Source organism: Sardina pilchardus, chromosome 3 (assembly GCF_963854185.1).
Source record: "Sardina pilchardus chromosome 3, fSarPil1.1, whole genome shotgun sequence".
In the NCBI taxonomy this organism is placed as follows: Eukaryota; Metazoa; Chordata; class Actinopteri; order Clupeiformes; family Clupeidae; genus Sardina; species Sardina pilchardus.
Window position 1 is genome coordinate 11,848,025 of NC_084996.1, and position 17,500 is coordinate 11,865,524.

The 17,500-nt window shown below is 43.4% G+C and overlaps 2 protein-coding genes across 4 annotated transcripts in view; one reads left to right on the forward strand and one right to left on the reverse strand.

The window, feature by feature from the left end:
• cacnb1 (calcium channel, voltage-dependent, beta 1 subunit) overlaps nt 1-6,530 on the reverse strand; it is a 33,861-nt gene extending 27,331 nt beyond the window's left edge. For all 3 annotated transcript variants that reach the window (XM_062531827.1, XM_062531826.1, XM_062531825.1), the window contains exons 1-2: nt 6,285-6,530; nt 356-442 (exon numbers count right to left, since the gene is read on the reverse strand). In XM_062531827.1, coding sequence (XP_062387811.1) covers nt 356-442; nt 6,285-6,374 — 177 coding nt within the window. In that variant the 5' untranslated portion in view covers nt 6,375-6,530. The remainder of the gene's footprint in view (nt 1-355; nt 443-6,284) is intronic.
• A 1,057-nt stretch (nt 6,531-7,587) lies between these two features.
• On the forward strand, nt 7,588-11,811 carry LOC134076666 (large ribosomal subunit protein eL19-like). Its single transcript, XM_062531824.1, has 6 exons — nt 7,588-7,637; nt 8,313-8,419; nt 8,644-8,766; nt 9,714-9,834; nt 10,670-10,780; nt 11,484-11,811. Exons 1-6 carry the CDS (start codon nt 7,633-7,635, stop codon nt 11,608-11,610), a joined length of 594 nt encoding a protein of 197 aa, XP_062387808.1. The 5' UTR covers nt 7,588-7,632; the 3' UTR covers nt 11,611-11,811.
• The last annotated feature ends 5,689 nt before the right edge of the window (nt 11,812-17,500 follow it).

Genomic DNA, 17,500 nt, shown 5'->3' on the forward strand with positions numbered 1-17,500 from the left:
TAATAATGTCTCTCTGCCGGCACCTCACACCATGAGCTGTTCACCATGCATGCATAGCTCACGAGGAGCTCTGTGTAGTGCTTTAGTGCTTTAGTGAGTGAGTGCTTCCTACTTTTAGTTTTTCCTGATTTGTGTTAATTGGCTGATAGTGCTTAACAAGGACACTGACTCACACATTGTATGAGAGCTTGGGGACTGGCAAACAACTGTCCTCCCGGTGTTATTTGTGTGGGCACGGCAGTCAGGGCTCCTCTCTCCCTGAACAACATTTCCTTTTATCCACTGTGAGTGAGTGTGTGTGTGTGTGTGTGTGTGTGTGTGTGTGTGTGTGTGTGTTGGGGGAGTATGTTCTTACCTGTCTGACAAAGCTGTTGGAGGTGGTGTCTGAGGAGGTGCTGCCATCTGAGCGTTTGAAGCGACTCTTTCTCTTTGCATACTTCCCCTGTGAGAAAAAGATTGACAGAGAGGAGGGGAGGTAACAGGGAGGACAGAGACAGACAGGGAGAGAGAGAGAGAAATTCATTAGTGGCTGGAAACTGGAAATGTGTTAGCATTCATTTAGTTGGACCATCTCTTGGTTATTGAGTTATCAATCAGCAACCATTTTCAGATTCCACACCTCTTGTTGACAGAGACTACACAAGCAGAGCGACATTTCAACGTTGCGTTTTCTATTCAAGCAGTAAAAACAAATGTCTCACAAATCTCTTAACCAATCATATCCCTGCAAAGCTTATGATATGACGTTTTTCTGAGGAGGTTTTAATTCATAAAGTCATCCGTTTGCGGTTGAGATGCAAGACTGAATGTCATCGGTACTCGGGACAGAAATTAGAATGACCCGTCTGCAAAGGGTTAACACACCTAAGGCTGTTTGAGCATTGCCTTTGTCTTCCACTGCAGCAGGCAGATCCAAACATCATCCCATATGAGTCCTCCATTGTGTGGCATTGGGCAACTCTGAACTGTAGATTCTGGCTGGTTGCTAAGTTACTTTTGATAAAAAAGCTACCGCTAGCTGACAGAGTGAAGGGTGAGTATCAATGCATAATGGCTGATGCATAATGGCGGCTAGTCCGACATCTGAGTGGGCGGTGTGTGCAGCAAATTGCTCTACACTGAAAACCAGTTTGAGTGCAGCACACAGTCGACTCATATTTGTAAAGCCTTCATTCATCAAACCTGTCTTTGGTACAGCTGCATTTCTGACACACTCCTGAACCCAGACCAGATCCACACAGGGCAAAAAATAACAACTGGTTAATGAGGGAGGCTTTAAAATACCCAATCAATGTCAACTGTGCATTTCCAGGAGACATACTGTATGCTTTATGTATGGCTGGAGAATATGGACTGTGAAATAGAATTGCAATCACAACAAAGAGATGAAATCTCTTTTCTTTCTCAAACTGTCCAAGAGCCACAAACCACTCAAAGAATGTTCTTAAAAACATTGATCGCATCAGATATGGGCAAGTAATACATATGTGACGTCACGACCCAACGATAGCACGAGTTGCAACCTAGCAAGAGTTCAAGAATTCTGCATTTGTAAATCTCCCCAAAATAAAATGAATTCAGTCGATTAAATACACCAGTACCCACACCCACATACACAGAGACACATGAGATGTGGCAGGATCGGGCACCACCCATGATGGGTAATGTCCCACAGAGTGCTCGGTGGGTGAGGCGTGTGAGTGCACGACTGTGCCCTGACCAGCGGTCTTGCTGCCCTGAATGAGGTCCACTGTGACATTAGTGAGCGCCAGGCCCGGTCACCATGGAAACAAGCACAGGTCTAATTGGGTTTGGTGACAATCAAGAACTGATGCCAGCTGGCAGTTTAATATGACAAACACACAAACACACACACACACACACACACATATTTTGTATTTCTCTCTCTTTCACTTTCAAAAATATATGCAAAAAAAATCAAACATAAGCGCACAGCACAGCACACACACACACACACACACACACACACACACACAAGTTTGTCTTGTTGGAGATACCGGACCTAAAGACCAAAAGGATGTCGTGGAGATGGAGATGAGAGACTTCCTGTTGACAAACATCCTTTGGAGTTAATTGGCTAATTAAAGGGCTTGTGAGAGGCAGAGCTTTTCCCGGGAAAAAGGACTGACTGTGTAAAAGAGATCTCAACGTTTTCAAGCCATATCTATCTGATTCACAAATATGATTCAGGTCAGTTTTGATTCCCCCCAAGTGGTATTTAAAAACCACTTTGTTGACTCACTCTCAAAAACGTCACATTTCCGAGGAAGCAGACCACCAGCCACCATGGCATTTTGATCCAAGAAAAGAACAATTGTGCTATAAGACAGTAAGCTACACACAAACACAAACACACACACACACACACACACAGAGAGAGAACAGTGAGCTACACACACACACACACACACACACACACACACACACACACACACACACACACACACACACACACACACACACACACACGACCCACTGAGTGCCACTCACTAACTATCGGGCGGAGAGTCCAGCCCCAGCTCAAGGAGAATGCTCCTGTGGACAGCTTGATGTATTGGCACTCTCACCCCAATGTGTCGCCAGTCACTTACCTGGAGACAGCACTGCTCAGACACAGCGATAAAGAATATGGGCCACGACGCTGATGGATGAGATAGATACTAGATACGAAACTCAGAGACCTGTCTGCATTTGTCTGTTTATGCTTCTATTATAGGCGATTTTGCTACAGCTTGGCTGATCTTGGCCAGTGGAGGTTACATAATGTTTATGTGCTTACAAGCATATTGAGGGCAAACGTTCCTCACTGGTTATTGTCTCTCTGTTTCATTGTACGTGCTAATGAAAAATACAAGCTGTCTCTCCCTTGTCACATTTGTAAATACAATTACCATTTATGTGTCACTGGGCAGCTGATGGCAAGTGATGTCAAATGCGTAATTCATTGTTTATACTAAATGACTTCAGATCAATACATGACACATCAGAGAAAAAAAGTCACTGATGTTGAGAACTATATAAAATATCCGAAGTCATGAACTAAAGCAAATCTTGAAGCGTCTTTTAAAATAAACTCAAGCCCCAGGATGATTTGATTTATTCCACTCCAGATCATTTTTGTATGATAACTGGTAGATAATCTAATCCGGTGGCTGTGGTCAGGAAATCGCTTCTAATGCGAACGTAACGTGGGACCATTCCAAGCACTGCATTGCCTTGGTCTGGGACACCACTCAGCCATTGCCATGACAATGGATTCCATTGAATGGAACTGACCGTGGTGCTGAAAAACAGCCCAACTGCTACTGTTGGGCATATGTTAGCATTGTGTCTACAAGCTCAAACCACTAACCAACATTACAGCTAAATAGAAATAAGCTAAATAGCTAAATAGAAATAATAAAAACATGTATATTATTAGTGTATTTCCTGTTGGATCATGAGGTGGTGGGCACGGAAACTCATGAATCATTGTTGGAACACATTGATTTAGATGCATCATACAGGACCTTTTAATGAATTCCAAAAATCAAAAATCAATTTTCTTTGCTGTGCCCCTGCCAATCCTCAAGAGTATGTAACAATAGCAGAAGACTCACACCACACATACTAATCACAGTCCAGTATGGTTTGGGACCACTCGCCATTTAAAGTTTGGGCAACTCAGCATAAACATACACAGACAGAGAGAGAGAGAGAGAGAGAGAGAGAGAGAGAGAGAGAGAGAGAGAGAGAGAAAGACCTCACACATACATACACACACACACACACACACACACACACACACACACACACACAGGGAGAGACCTCTCTCTCTCACACACACACACACCTCAACATGAACCAACTCCAGCCAAACAAATAACATACTGCATCCGCATCAACACGCTGCAGGCACGCACAAACACACAAACACACAACCACACAAACCGAACACAAACTGAATAGAGCAGAGGAGTAGAGTTGGTAGGTCAGGAGATTTCAGGAGTGACAGATAGAGAGAAACAAGAGAGAGACAAGGAGTATGAGATGAGATGACAGAGAGAGAGAGAGAGAGAGTGAGAGTGAGTGAGAGGGAGAGAGAGAGAAAGAGAGAGAGAGAGAGAGGGAGAGAGGGCGGGTGGGTGGGAGAGAGGGCGGGTGGGTGGGTGGCCATCACTACAGCACAGAGGCCATGTCATGCGGCTCTCCCTGGCCTTCTCCCCTGCGCGCTCCAAACCAACATGCGCCCGCCCCGGCCCTGATGGCCTCTCCGCGTGGACTTAGTCATACTGCGGCTCTCACCCGGGGAGCACTGGGCGCCACAGTGAGCAACAGAGGTGTGTTGTGCCAGATCTCTGCGCACTCGAAAAAACTTTTCAACGAACCCTAAGCTGGAGGTCCTTACATGTGATTAAACAAACTTAGTCATCCAGTTGACCTGGAGGGCTGACCCAGGCTGCCCTGAGAGCGTGCCTACGTAGTGTGCTCCCTCCATTGTGCCACAATGTTCCCGACTGACGGATGACTCATGTTTGAAGTGCTGAAGAAGGTTGAAGCTTCTTGAACATGGCCCCGGTCTCTCTCTCTCTGTGTGTGTGTGTGTGTGTGTGTGTGTGTGTGTGTGTGTGTGTGTGTGTGTGTGTGTGTGTGTGTGCGTGTGTGTGCGTGTGTATTTGCATGTGGGGGTGTGTGTTCTGTACAGATCTTTTTTATATCATCATTCTTTCCTGGTCGATCGAATGACCAATCAAAACCCACGCGAGAGAGGGCTGTAGAAGCATGAACGCAAATGTACACACTCTCTCTCTCTCTCTTTCTTTCTTTCTCTCTCTCTCTGTCTATCTATCCCTATCTCTCACACTCTAACAAACACAAATGCACTTAAAACCCACATGAGCAGTGATATCAGCATCATATCCTCCCCCTCAGATCTATCTATAGAGAGCAGCATACTCCGAGCAGCGCGGGTCAGACTCACTCACTCGCTCCAACACTTTGAACGGAATTACATAAATATCATTACATAAATACCATGCAACAGCGGAGATGCTACGGGCCACACCTCAATGTGCCGCCAGTGAACACCTCCATCACGGCGCTCCCCTGCTTCTGCACTGGCTAAATTTAGAGCTGAGGATGGGGAAAGGAGGGAAAGACTGGATCAACAGACCAACGGGAGTTTTGACTGATGACAAAGGATCACGCTCTTGCTCTGTGTACTTTCAGAAGAGAAGTAAACTTGTGAACAAGCATATCGATGTCATATCCTTCATGGATGCAACAAGAGCTCCAATACGCCCTGACCTAATCCAAAACACTTTTTCTCATCCTAGGTGTCCACAACTGTGACACACCTGTAGGATGGTAGTGTGTGTGTGTGTGTGTGTGTGTGTGTGTGTGTGTGTGTGTGTGTGTGTGTGTGTGTGTGTGTGTGTGTGTGTGTGTTTGTGTGCGTGCGTGTGTATGTGCGTGCGTGCGTGCGTGTGTGTGTCTGTGTGAGAGAGGGAGAGAGAGAGAGAGAGAGAGAGAGAGAGAGAGAAGTTCCTATGAACGCGTGGGCGTGGCTTGAAAGCTAATGGGAAATATTTACACAGAAAATGACATCATTAGTTAAAATCAATCAACCCACTATTTTTACCATGTTTAACCACTTGGTAAAGAAACGTAGCTTGGTAGCCTACAGCTCCATCATAAGCTAACACAACACAAATCACTCAGCTTGGCTACACTATCCTACAGCAGATAAGTTTAGTTTTGCCATGATGTAGCCGAGGCAAAAAAAACTTGAATAATTTCGCCTATCAGGACCAGAAATCGCGAGAACACACTGGCAATAAAGCGAAATGAAAATCATTTAAAACATCTAACCAGGGTGGCGAGCAGCCCTGGGCGACATAACATAATTACGCGTGTTTTATATCCAACATTTTGCTCAGTTTTTGAAGCATTGCCAATATTTTCCACGACAGAAGTTCATTATTTGTTACACTTGGGATTTCAGGCTAAGCTATTACTACGTGTTTCGAAGTGTCTAAGCAGCTGATTTGGCTTGGCAGCATCCTTTCCTTTTGCTACCAACACAACATCCAAACGAAAAAAACAGCCTTCTATCATTCAAAAACCGCGACAACCGAGGTACATTTAGAGATCAACAGGCTGCCAGAGAGGATAGGACTGTATTTCTTTAAAGCCTTTTCCGCTATCTTGTGTTTGGGTTTGTATAATCAACGTGCGTAAACTGTCTGTATGTGTACGCGCGCGTTGATGTTCTTTTATCCTACCTGTGCGTGCGAACCGTGATCGAACATGTCCATTTGAATCTCCTGGGTTGAAGTGGAAGGTGTCCTGGACATACTACTTTTCTGGACCATTGATTTTACCTTTCAACTCTGGTTATTATTGTTTCATATAATCTACTTTTCTCACTGTAGCCTACGCATCGTTGGATGAAATGACGGTCGCTCCTTTCTTGGTTTTCCTTCTGTCTTCTCTTCTGACGTTTTTATCGCCTCGCAGCTGCTCCTCAGTCTCCCGTAGCAGCCCTATCCACCTCGCGCAGACAATACAGTACGCTCGTGATTCCAGCTGCCAAGCGTAGAGCCACGCCTCAAGATGCTGGCGCCGCCTCCTAAACCTAATCGAACAATCGGTGGTGACCACGGCGGGGCTTCCGGGATCTTGCCGTCGAGATTGGGCAAGAGGGAAGACAGTTAAAACGGAGACTGGGGCTGAGAGATGCCTGGATACGCGGAATCTAGGCCTGCTTCGCTGTAATCGCCCGTCCTTGTATTGGCAAATGAATAGGCAACATCACCAGAGTTATATGTTCAGTGGTTCATTTTCAAACCCATGCTTAGTAGTGAAAAAGATTGGAAAGGGAGAAACAAGATGAAAGGTGAAACTTGAAGCTATGAAGCTGATGCTTCGTTAGAATCTCTGCATATGACATATATCGGAGACTGCTTACTGAAGACGTCAGTCTGTGGAGAATGCTGTCTTGTTTACTTGTCTTTAGTGTATTAAATGATTTTACGCACGTAAAAAAAAAGTATTTTCTTGGCATTGGCTATGAATCGTAGGCCTAAACATAGTGTCTCAAAACACATATAGGCCTAGCCTATGCCTAGATTAATAATTCCAAGACACGCAGTTAGTAAATTAAGTCATTTTAAAAGTATTGCAACACTTAATTACACGCTAAGCCTTTGTGAAAAGTGAAACAGTGGGAAGTTTTTCCAAATTCAACAGGTGCGTAAATTCACAGAAGCGACTGAAAAGTGTTGAGGGCATCGAAGAACAGTGATGATAAAGATTCGGTTGAAATAGCACCTACCCGTGGTGATTCTGGGTAAGGAAGAAAACCCACGGCAAAACATTTTGGGAGATACCAGTATGTTGTACAGAGGGGTAATATTAGTCTATACATCTTTTATAATGGCATGCTTCACCATAAGCATCATTACAATATAATTGATTGTTCAATAATGTACACAGCTACAGTTAGGCAAAATAAGATGTGGCTGTTTGAAGTGAAAATAATTTTAGTTTGCGCCTTACACACCCCTGATTGTTTTATTGTTTCAATCCATTACGTCAATCTATTTCGATTCCGCACTCTCAGCCGTAGCCATGAGGTAAGGAAGTAGCTGATAAAGTATACATTTGATTTCTACTCAAACTGCAGACATCTGCCATGAAGGACACGAGTAAATATGCGGGTCATAGCATGGGTTGTCAGAGAGATTCAATGGAATGTAAAAGAGAACTGTGCCGTACCAATTTTGGCCTGTGCTATGTCAGCTAACATTGACGCCATGTTGAACTGTCCATGAATATGAGGCCCAAGACGAGCTGTCGCACTAAAATGCACGACGCTCAAAGTTCATCACTTAGATCATGCAGATAGTCCTCCAACTTTCGAGGAACAAGTTTGCAGAGTAGTCGTTTGAGATGGTTGCGATTTGAAATGAATGCCAACACCCACTTGCAGCCGAGAGCAGGTCTTGATAAAGCTACGTGTACCTGATGTGTCAAGCTTGTAGCTATCGCTAGCCAACCTAGAGGATGTGCAACATGACTTGGTCATGATTGTTTCTGTCTGTGTCGCAGTGTTGTCCCACATTTGTTATTCTAAATTAGTAGTGTAAATTCTGAACACGGTGTTCACAGTCTAGACAACACTATCCTGAGGAGCCTCATGCATGCATGAATGAGATGAGGTGGGATTTGATAGCCTACAAAACACTGCTGGCTAGGATGATTGCAATAACCAGCATGATGTAACGTAATTTCCTGTTCTTTTTCCTCAGCATGCTCAGGCTTCAAAAGCGCTTGGCGTCCAGCGTCTTGCGCTGTGGCAAGAAGAAGGTATGGCTGGACCCTAACGAGACCAATGAAATCGCCAATGCAAATTCCCGTAAGAGAGCCATCCTAGAAATACATTAACTTGCCTTGTCCATTTCAGAAGCCCCCCTTCCTCCTCCCTGTTGTATAAAAGCATCATGAATCCTTCTCACAGTAAACACTCTCACTCTTGTAGATGTGACATAGACAAAAAACATCACTGTCACCCCAGTGCTACACCCACACCTCCATCACCCTCATTACCATGCTAACCTCCTCAACTTTCATCACCTTCAGGGCAGCAGATCCGTAAGCTGGTGAAGGATGGTCTGATTATCAGGAAGCCGGTGACGGTCCACTCGCGTGCCCGCTGCCGCAAGAACACACTGGCACGGCGCAAAGGCCGTCATATGGGCATCGGTGAGTGGCAACAAGGGAGTGTCCTCAGTGCATCCAGTAGATCCGTGCATTTCTAAAAGCAATTTTGACAAGGTGCCACCTCAAATATATTTTGGCCACATGGTTTTGAAGATTCTTATATGGCTTACTTGTTTATCTTTGAGATTTGTATTTATTTGATTTAATTATTAGTTTACATGGTTCTACAATGTGCCAGTGTGCCAGTATGGTAATCAACCCAAATGTACTAACTTACTGATCTGTATTGAACAATACTCTGGGCAGGTGTAGATGTAAAGGAATATGACTTAATCATGGTTTTGGAAGACATCACAGTGAATCCAGTTTGAACATTCAAAACTAGGCTAATGCCACATGTTGGGTGTAATTCTTGAACAAAGCTAAGCCAGTGCCAGATCAGAGTATTTTTGTTAGTTGCTAGATGAACTCAGAGGCTAAAGCAACACTAAAGCACTTTTCCTCAGTCGCACGCACACTATTTGTTTATCCAGCACCATAGACAAGGTAGAGTATGTTGCAGGATTTGATTTAATAATGATGAATTGCGATCAAAGCAAGTCAGATTTGTAGTTTCTTATGTCTCATTCCATGGAACTACAGATCGGCTCCCCGATCTGGTAAACTTACATAGTGCGGATATAGCCAATAGAGGGCCTGGAAGCGAATGCAGAAGTGCCGTTCACCCTGTTACGAGGTTTTTTGTTAAGGTACAAAAAAGTGTTGCTTTAACCAGTGTATCCATTCAGTGTGTCTTACATGAGTGGAAACATCCAACGCCAGCAAAGGAGCTGTAATTGTTACCGTTGTTACCACATATGGTAGTTGCTGATCATATAGGAACACTAGAGCGCTCTGTTCATGCACAAACATTTGACTCTCATCCCTAGGATGTTTTCAGGTGTTTTTTGTTTGTAGTGGTGTTGATTACTGATTGGCTTTTTGCACAGGTAAGAGGAAGGGCACAGCCAACGCTCGCATGCCTGAAAAGCTCTGCTGGATGAGACGAATGAGAATCCTGCGCCGATTGCTACGGAGATACAGAGAGTCGAAGAAGATTGACAGGCACATGTGAGTAGTTTGGTGTCTGACTCTGCTCAGTGGTATTGTAGTCCTCTTAAATGTCCAAAGGGGGGCACTCTACTGCTAACATATAAACATAAAGCCCTTTAGTACAGTATGGTATGATTTCAAACCACATACATCTCACAATATGCCTTTCATTAAATGGGATTTTGTAAATTCAGTGGATGTGGAAAACATTTTTATTAGGCTGGAAACATTCTTTTCTTGGACTAGTATTGGTGTCCTTATATGTCAGATAAAATTCAATGTAGCAAACTACTGAAGGAACAGTATAGGCTATATTTTAGTTTCATTCTAACATTTGAATACAAAACTAGAATAGCATTGGGTTTCTAACCTGTTTCTTTTACAAGCTCACCTGGGACTGGTGGACAAGCTCATCATTTATTGTCCTTTTCCCCCACGGACATCCCATGAATCACTATTAGTCAGCATTTATCTTACTGGAACAGTTCAGCTGACTAGAAGTTCCTCAGCCCTTACTGTTCCCTCCTCTGGGCTGCTCGTCATTACTGGGCAAGGCCTGGAAAGAAGGCAGAGGGGGGGAAAAAACGCCATCTTAGAAGCCATTTCTAGGTGCATGTTGAACTGACTCCACTGCTCCCTCCAGTGGTGACTGCTGTGCTTGTCAGGCGAGGAGATGTTATGTCGAGTGGTGGGAACTCTTCTTCCTTTTAAGCACGTGACGCACAGCCGAGAGGGTCACACAGAGTGCAGTTTGGGAAAGACTGTGTTCTTCGAGTGCTCTGTGTTCTCATGGTTGTGTGTTGTGTGTTTTGTTTTGTTTTTCTATTTCGCCCGGCTCTCTTCCTGACCGCAGGTACCACAGCCTGTATCTGAAAGCGAAGGGAAACGTGTTCAAGAACAAGCGCATCCTCATGGAGCACATCCACAAACTCAAGGCAGACAAGGCCCGCAAGAAGCTCCTGGCGTAAGACTCCTCTCAATCCTTATAAGGCCACTCCAGTTGCTGGGCATTTCAGCCCACAACCCACAACCCCCTCTGTGTAGTGTCCATCAGCTGGATAGCAGCATTTACTGGACTTGCATTTGGTGAAGAAGAGTTTGAATGTAACACAGGGGATGTACTTTTAACAACACTTACGGGTGCCTCTCATTTGGTCTTTTATACACCCTCCCTTCCTGCCTCGATCCTCGTCCTCACTGATCTAGATGAAGAATGATGGGCCGGCAACAATGGGATAGTCTATCCAGTGTTAGTTAGATCAGTGGGAACGGCCCTCGAGGATCGAGGAGAGAGTTTGAGAGCCACCCTATGTGTAGGCACCATGGCTGCGTCCAAGAGACGCAATAATCATATTGGTGATAGTATCGGCATGATATGTGACGTACATGAGCATTCTCTTTAGTCGACACTATAGTTTGATCAACTGCTAAATTTAATTATGGTGCTGTTTTGTTTGTATGTCGCTTTGAACCAAAGCGTCTGCTATGCAACATAACCGCAACCGCATGCAAGACCAGCTTTATGTACAAATTAAGTACATCCCCAGCCTAAACATCCTGTGTTGCACACACGTCTTCACACCTCTCTTTCTCTCTATCTCTCTCTATCTCTCTATCTCTCTCTCTCTCTCTCATATTCACCTCTGTTCGTATCTGTCTATTTTCAGTGACCAGGCTGAGGCCCGGCGCACAAAGACCCGGGAGGCCCGTAAGCGCAGAGAGGAGCGGCTGCAGGCCAAGAAGGAGGAGATCATCAAGACTCTGTCCAAGGAGGAGGAAACCACCAAAAAGTAAATAATGATAAAAAGATATTCTCTCCTACTCCCCTGTTCTCCCAACAGATGTATCTGGCTCTTTTCGCTGTATATGGTGATAACATTATTGACTTGTACAGACAGAATAAATTGTACAGTGAGAGTGAAGTCTGTTTCCACGTGTGTATGTGTGATCAGATGCTTAGAGACTAGTTTGCCGTTGATAATAAAAAATGAAAGAAAAAAATATCTGCATTGGTGTCCCTGTTGTGGATTGAATATGCCAAGAGGGTATGAATAACAATGGGATTGGTTTTGTAACACAAACAAAAGCAAAATGTGACTAGCCGCACAGTAGATAGAATTTTGGAGCTCTGTAGACCACTGTTTAGTGAGACCAGAAAGGAGCTGAGACGCATTCGGAAGTCGCTAGATCAGATTAGATCAGAATCAACTTTATTGTCATTGCACAGAGTTCAGGTTCAGGGACAATGGAATGCAGTTTGTGTCTAACCAGTAGTGCAGAAAAGCAATGTGATATACACACTCAGTATAGGCAGATGGTGCATAACCAGTGCATAATCTATAGTGCCGTGTAGACAATAGTATACAGTTAAGAAGGTTGAATGGTTTACAGTAAATAAATTAACTTTACATATGTGCAGTGTATTACAGTACAGTAGCCTTGTAAGAATACATATGGATATGCTTTATGAACATATGAACTATTCTGCCTAAAGGGTATCAAGGGTATGAAGAAGTATACTTTCAAGTAGTATTCTGAGAGTAGATCTAATATTGCAGCTGTTCAGACCACCACATATCTCTGCTCTAATAGCACTGCTGTTAAAACCACGGAAATCAGTCATGATGTGCTTACTGGGATATCTTGTACGAAGGCTACACCTAAAGTTAAGGAGATGGTATCTGCCTTGGTATACATTGCCATTATCATACTTAATACTGATCAAAAAATGAAGGGTACACTTACAGTTTTTCATAATTGCTAAAACACATTTTTTTAATTTTTGTGACGTGTTCTCTTAAGGCCAGTTCAAACACAAGATCCGCGACGAGACGAGCTGCAACATTCTAAAAACCAGCAACGTTCTAAAACTCTGCAACGAAGATTTGACATGTTGAATGTTTAGCGACGGCTTGCAACTGCTTGCAACTGCTTGCAACTTTTGATTCACACCGCCGCAACTGCTCTCCGCAACCGCCACAGACCGTCGCGAATCTTTGGTTTGAACTGGCCTTTAATGTTTTACGCCCTGGCGAAGACCCGGTGTGGGTTAAAACTGGTTGGCGTCTTTTTTGTCATGCCCCATCTTTAATGAAGGGTTTTTAACTTAACTTAAACTTATTCCTTGGCTCAGTGCAAGAGTTGCCTGGAGGAGGCCATAGTGGCTACCACATTTTTTGTTCTCTTAATGTGTTTGTGCAGTGAACTTTGAGGGGGGCATAGCTGTATGTGGAAAAACTATGGAACCATGAAATACCAATTGAAAAGAGTGGATACCAATTAGTTATTTACAGATATAGTCATTTTTTGCTTTAGGCTAACTGTAATTGTGGAGACAAACTATATTTTGCTAATGACAATGTCATTAAAATAAAAAAAAATAAAAAGATCATTCAGCAGTGGGACATCAGACACATTCTGTGCTGAATGATTAACTTATTGCACAATAGCCATACCATCATACTATAACAACTTTGTCACTGGTTTACCTTGTTCAGTTAAAATGGAACAGAAACTTCATTCATCATTTACAGTTTTTGCCCATTGCTTGAACACGTTTAGCAAAACTTGAGCTCAATGTGTCAAAACTTCACGCAAGCACACAACACATCGCACTGGGAAACCTAACAATCCTTTGTCAAAATGTCACTCTGATGACAAAATGATGCACACTTGCATCATATAAATCCACTTTCAGATTAGTAGCAACACACTAGTGTACTTATATAAAGCACTGCAGTCTTTCATTTTCACTCAGTTTTCATTCAGTTCTGTTCTGTGAAGCTAAATGCAATATTTATAATATTTGTTATGTTTTTTTTTTTTCAAAAATGAAAGTACTGAAAGGTTACAAATGACATCAACTCAATACTATACAGTACAGTACAGTAAATGCACTAACCCAAAAAATAGGGACCCTGTACAATTGCTTCATTGTGATTTTGTGCTTTACCAAGACACGTCTGGTAATCTTGGTGATGCCTACTCGATTGATGTTGATGAATATATGCCTATCTGCAAGTATTCGTTACCATCGCTGGGAGACGATTAGATTAGAGTAGAGGAGTTGAAGACTGTTTGAATGTCCATATGAGGGATGCAACTGTGAACCGGCTTAGATGGGGGAGGACTCTGCCCATGCAGCTTTTATTCATTGTCAGTGATCACATAATCTACCAACGTTGCTCTAATATTATCTGAAATATCTTTCTGTGCATAGCCTCTTCGACCACATCCTACTCCTCTCTCTCATTGCCTTCCTCTACCTCTGGCTCTCCCTGCCTCAACGCTTGTAAAGGTTTCAAAATGGCTCAGCTGAGGCCTATTTATGGGTGACTGATTGGTGCTCAGTTTTTTGTAAGTGTTTTAAGGTATGTGTCTAGATGTGCTTTCCCAATGGTACCCATGAGATTTCATTTATGACCAAAGTGTCTTAAATGTATTACATTGTGTGTAGTGCGCAGGAGCAAGTGTGTTGCAGAAAGGAGCTTGTATTGTAGAATAGCCACTAAGCACAAAGCAGCGTTTTTGTTTAAGGTATATGGTTACACTGTGTTTAAGGTAAAGTAACAAAGCTTCAGGTTTCGTTACTTTGGTCTAAGCATGTGTCTATAGTGTTCAATCAATGGGTTCAAGCACTTATAGGACATCTATTTCGGGCAGAACTGGACATGCACAAGGTGTCAAGACACCGGCTGAGATCACAACACATGATTGGCACAACGTATTCGCAACATACCACATGATTGGCACGATGTATTCACATGTCAACTTTTGGCCTCAAAATGTTTGCGTTACAAACAAACCCCATACATTTCTATGGGAGATTCTTTGAGTGCTGTGCTGTGTGTCTCCTCATTGGAAAGTCTTTGCCCCAAGACATCACATGACATCACGTAAAAATACTTGTGTTTCACAACAGACGGTGAAATGATGTCTGGTGGCATGATGACTCGATGAGAAACTCATCAGGTCCAGGAATTAAAATGTGATAAGACAGTGAGTCAGAGGCACAGACAATAATTCTGGGCCCCTCTGAAAATATATAGTGCCTCTGTCAGTACTGGGCCCTTAGAATTGTCCTAATCCCCCAACAACCCCAGTGGCACCCCTGCGGTGAGTGTCTACCACACATGGCTGTTTCATTGCATGTCTTTACATAGCATTTCCTGAAATCATTTCCTGTCATTTTATTGGGAAAAGGTAGTGAGGGTTCGCACTCAGTAAAAAATAGACAAAGTCTTTGCTGAAGAAACTCTTTTACTTGACGAGCATTGAGAATAGCCGAATGGCTGAAACGTCTGCTCACCCAGTAAAAGAGTTTCTTCAGCAAAGACTTTGTCTATTTTTTCCAGAGTGCGAACCCTCACTACCTTTTCCTGATATCTTTTGGTTTACAGTTTTTGCCCGTTGCTTGAACACATTTTGCAAAACTTCGCTCACTGTGCCAAAACTCTACACACAAGTAAAATAACACAACACTAGGAAATATACCTTTCACATCTATGTCAAATTGAAACTCTCCTATCAGTACCTAAACTCTGCTATCAAAACCTAACAATCCCTTGTCAAAATATAACTCTGGTGACAAAATGAAACACACTTGCATCATATGCATACATTTTCAGATCGGGAGGAACACACTAGTCTACTTTATATAAAACATATTTGCTTGAATACCTGTTGCAAAACTTCGCTCATTGTGCCAAAACTCTAAACACACGTAAACATGACACAACACTGGGAAATATACCATTCACATCACCATTTCCAATGGCAAAACTGAGGGCTTATGTAGATGGCTGATTGGTGTTCAGTTTTGCAAGTAAGTGCGTTCAGGTGTGTATTTGAGAGGTTGCAATTACTCGATGTGTTTTGTATTTTGGATATATGTGTTTAACAAATGGTACTCTGAGATTTCATTTTTGAACAAAGTGTCTATGTATGACATAGAGAGTAGTATGCAGGACCAAGTGTGTTGCATAAAGGAGTAAGTGTGTTGCAGAATTGAAACTAGAGTGCAAAGCAGCACTTTTGTTTAAGGTATAGGTACATGTGTTTGAGATATTGCAACAAAACTTCAAGTTGTGATACTTTAGTCTGAGCATGGGTCTATAGTGTTCAAGCAACGGGCAAAAACTGTAACGCACCTGACTAAAAATAATTTCATCAAGAGCGCAACAGTATCCCACCTTCTGTCATTTTATTGTACTAAATCATAAACACTTGGGATGATCATGTTTATCTAGGTTTTCTATTCAACAATTGTGTAGCAGTATTGTTTTCCCGTTAATGATAACGGCCTTGTGGGACACTACTTTTTCATTCCACAGCTGTATCTGTTCCTCCTCAAGAATAATCCTTTATCCGACATGTGTGTGTGGGTGTGTGCACGTGTGCCTGTGTGTGTGTGTGTGTGTGGTTGTGCACATTCTCTTCTCCTTCGTGACTTCCTTAACTGACAATGACCATTGCTCTCTGTTCAGTTGTCTCAAGTTAGGGGCAGCACATCGTGCCCGGATGACCTCTGCCCCGGCCTGTAGTGAGTGCAGTCAGGCAACATGGCCCATAAGAGCTGCTGCTGCTGTGTTGCTGCTGTGCTGCTTGTCCACATCAGTAAGCCCTGCTGCAAGGGGCTGCAGATTATGGCTGAGGCATCTCTCCCATGCAGTAGTGATGTACTGCGGAGTCAATGAAAGTGAGTGCCAAGTGTATTACTGTGATTAGAGTCTCTACAGAGTCGGTCATTAGCCTCAGTTACAGCTAGGCATCCAAAAGAGCACCCCCCACTGCAAGAGAGTGAGTGAGACAGGTGAAAAAGAGAGAGTGTGTGTGTGTGTGTGTGTGTGTGTGTGTGTGTGTGTGTGTGTGTGTGTGTGTGTGTGTGTGTGTGTGTGTGTGTGTGTGTGTGTGTGTGTGTGTGTGTGTGTGTGTGTGTGTGTGTGTGTGTGTGTGTGTGTGTGTGTGTGTGTGTGTGTGTGTGTGTGTGTGTGTGTGTGTGTGTGTGTGTGTGTGTGTGTGTGTGTGTGTGTGTGTGTGTGTGTGTGCATACATATGTGTATGTATGTCTGTGTGCGTGTGCGTGTTAGCATCCGTTATTGGTTAAAGTTGGAAAGTACAGACAAACCACATACTGTAGCTTTCATTTCCTAGCAAAAGCAGAATACTATATCTGTGGTAAAATATGCATACATACACACACACACTCACACACACAATGAAATGACAGACACACACCATTAGTTATCAAATTAGAGCCCCAATAAACACATGCATAAATGGCCTTCCTGTGGTGTGCTGTCACAGTGAATGGAAGCCATATCAACGGTTAATGATATGGATGTAAATGCCCAGACAGCTGTGGGGTGTGTGTGTGTGTGTGTGTGTGTGTGTGTGTAACCTAAAGCGTGTCTGCCAAGGTATGTGCGCATGCATCTGCTCGTGACCAAGTGCATTCTGTCCAGCAGATTCTTGTGCGATGTGTGTGCGCTGGAACACACAGCAGCTTCCTGCCTTGATGCATTACGTCCAATACGTCACACATCTTCAGAGACTGCAAAAATATTTCTTCCCTGAGCACATTTGTGTGTGTGTCTCTCTCTCACACACAAATACAGGCACGCACACGCGCACATACACATATATGCACACACACACGCACACACAGCTCACATCAATTCTGCAC

Bases quoted from the DNA above. Each gene is read 5' to 3' on its own strand.
- LOC134076666 (XM_062531824.1), top strand. The intron at 8,767-9,713 runs GTGAGTGGCAAC...CTTTTTGCACAG, and splicing joins AGGCCGTCATATGGGCATCG to GTAAGAGGAAGGGCACAGCC. The intron at 9,835-10,669 runs GTGAGTAGTTTG...TCCTGACCGCAG, and splicing joins AAGAAGATTGACAGGCACAT to GTACCACAGCCTGTATCTGA.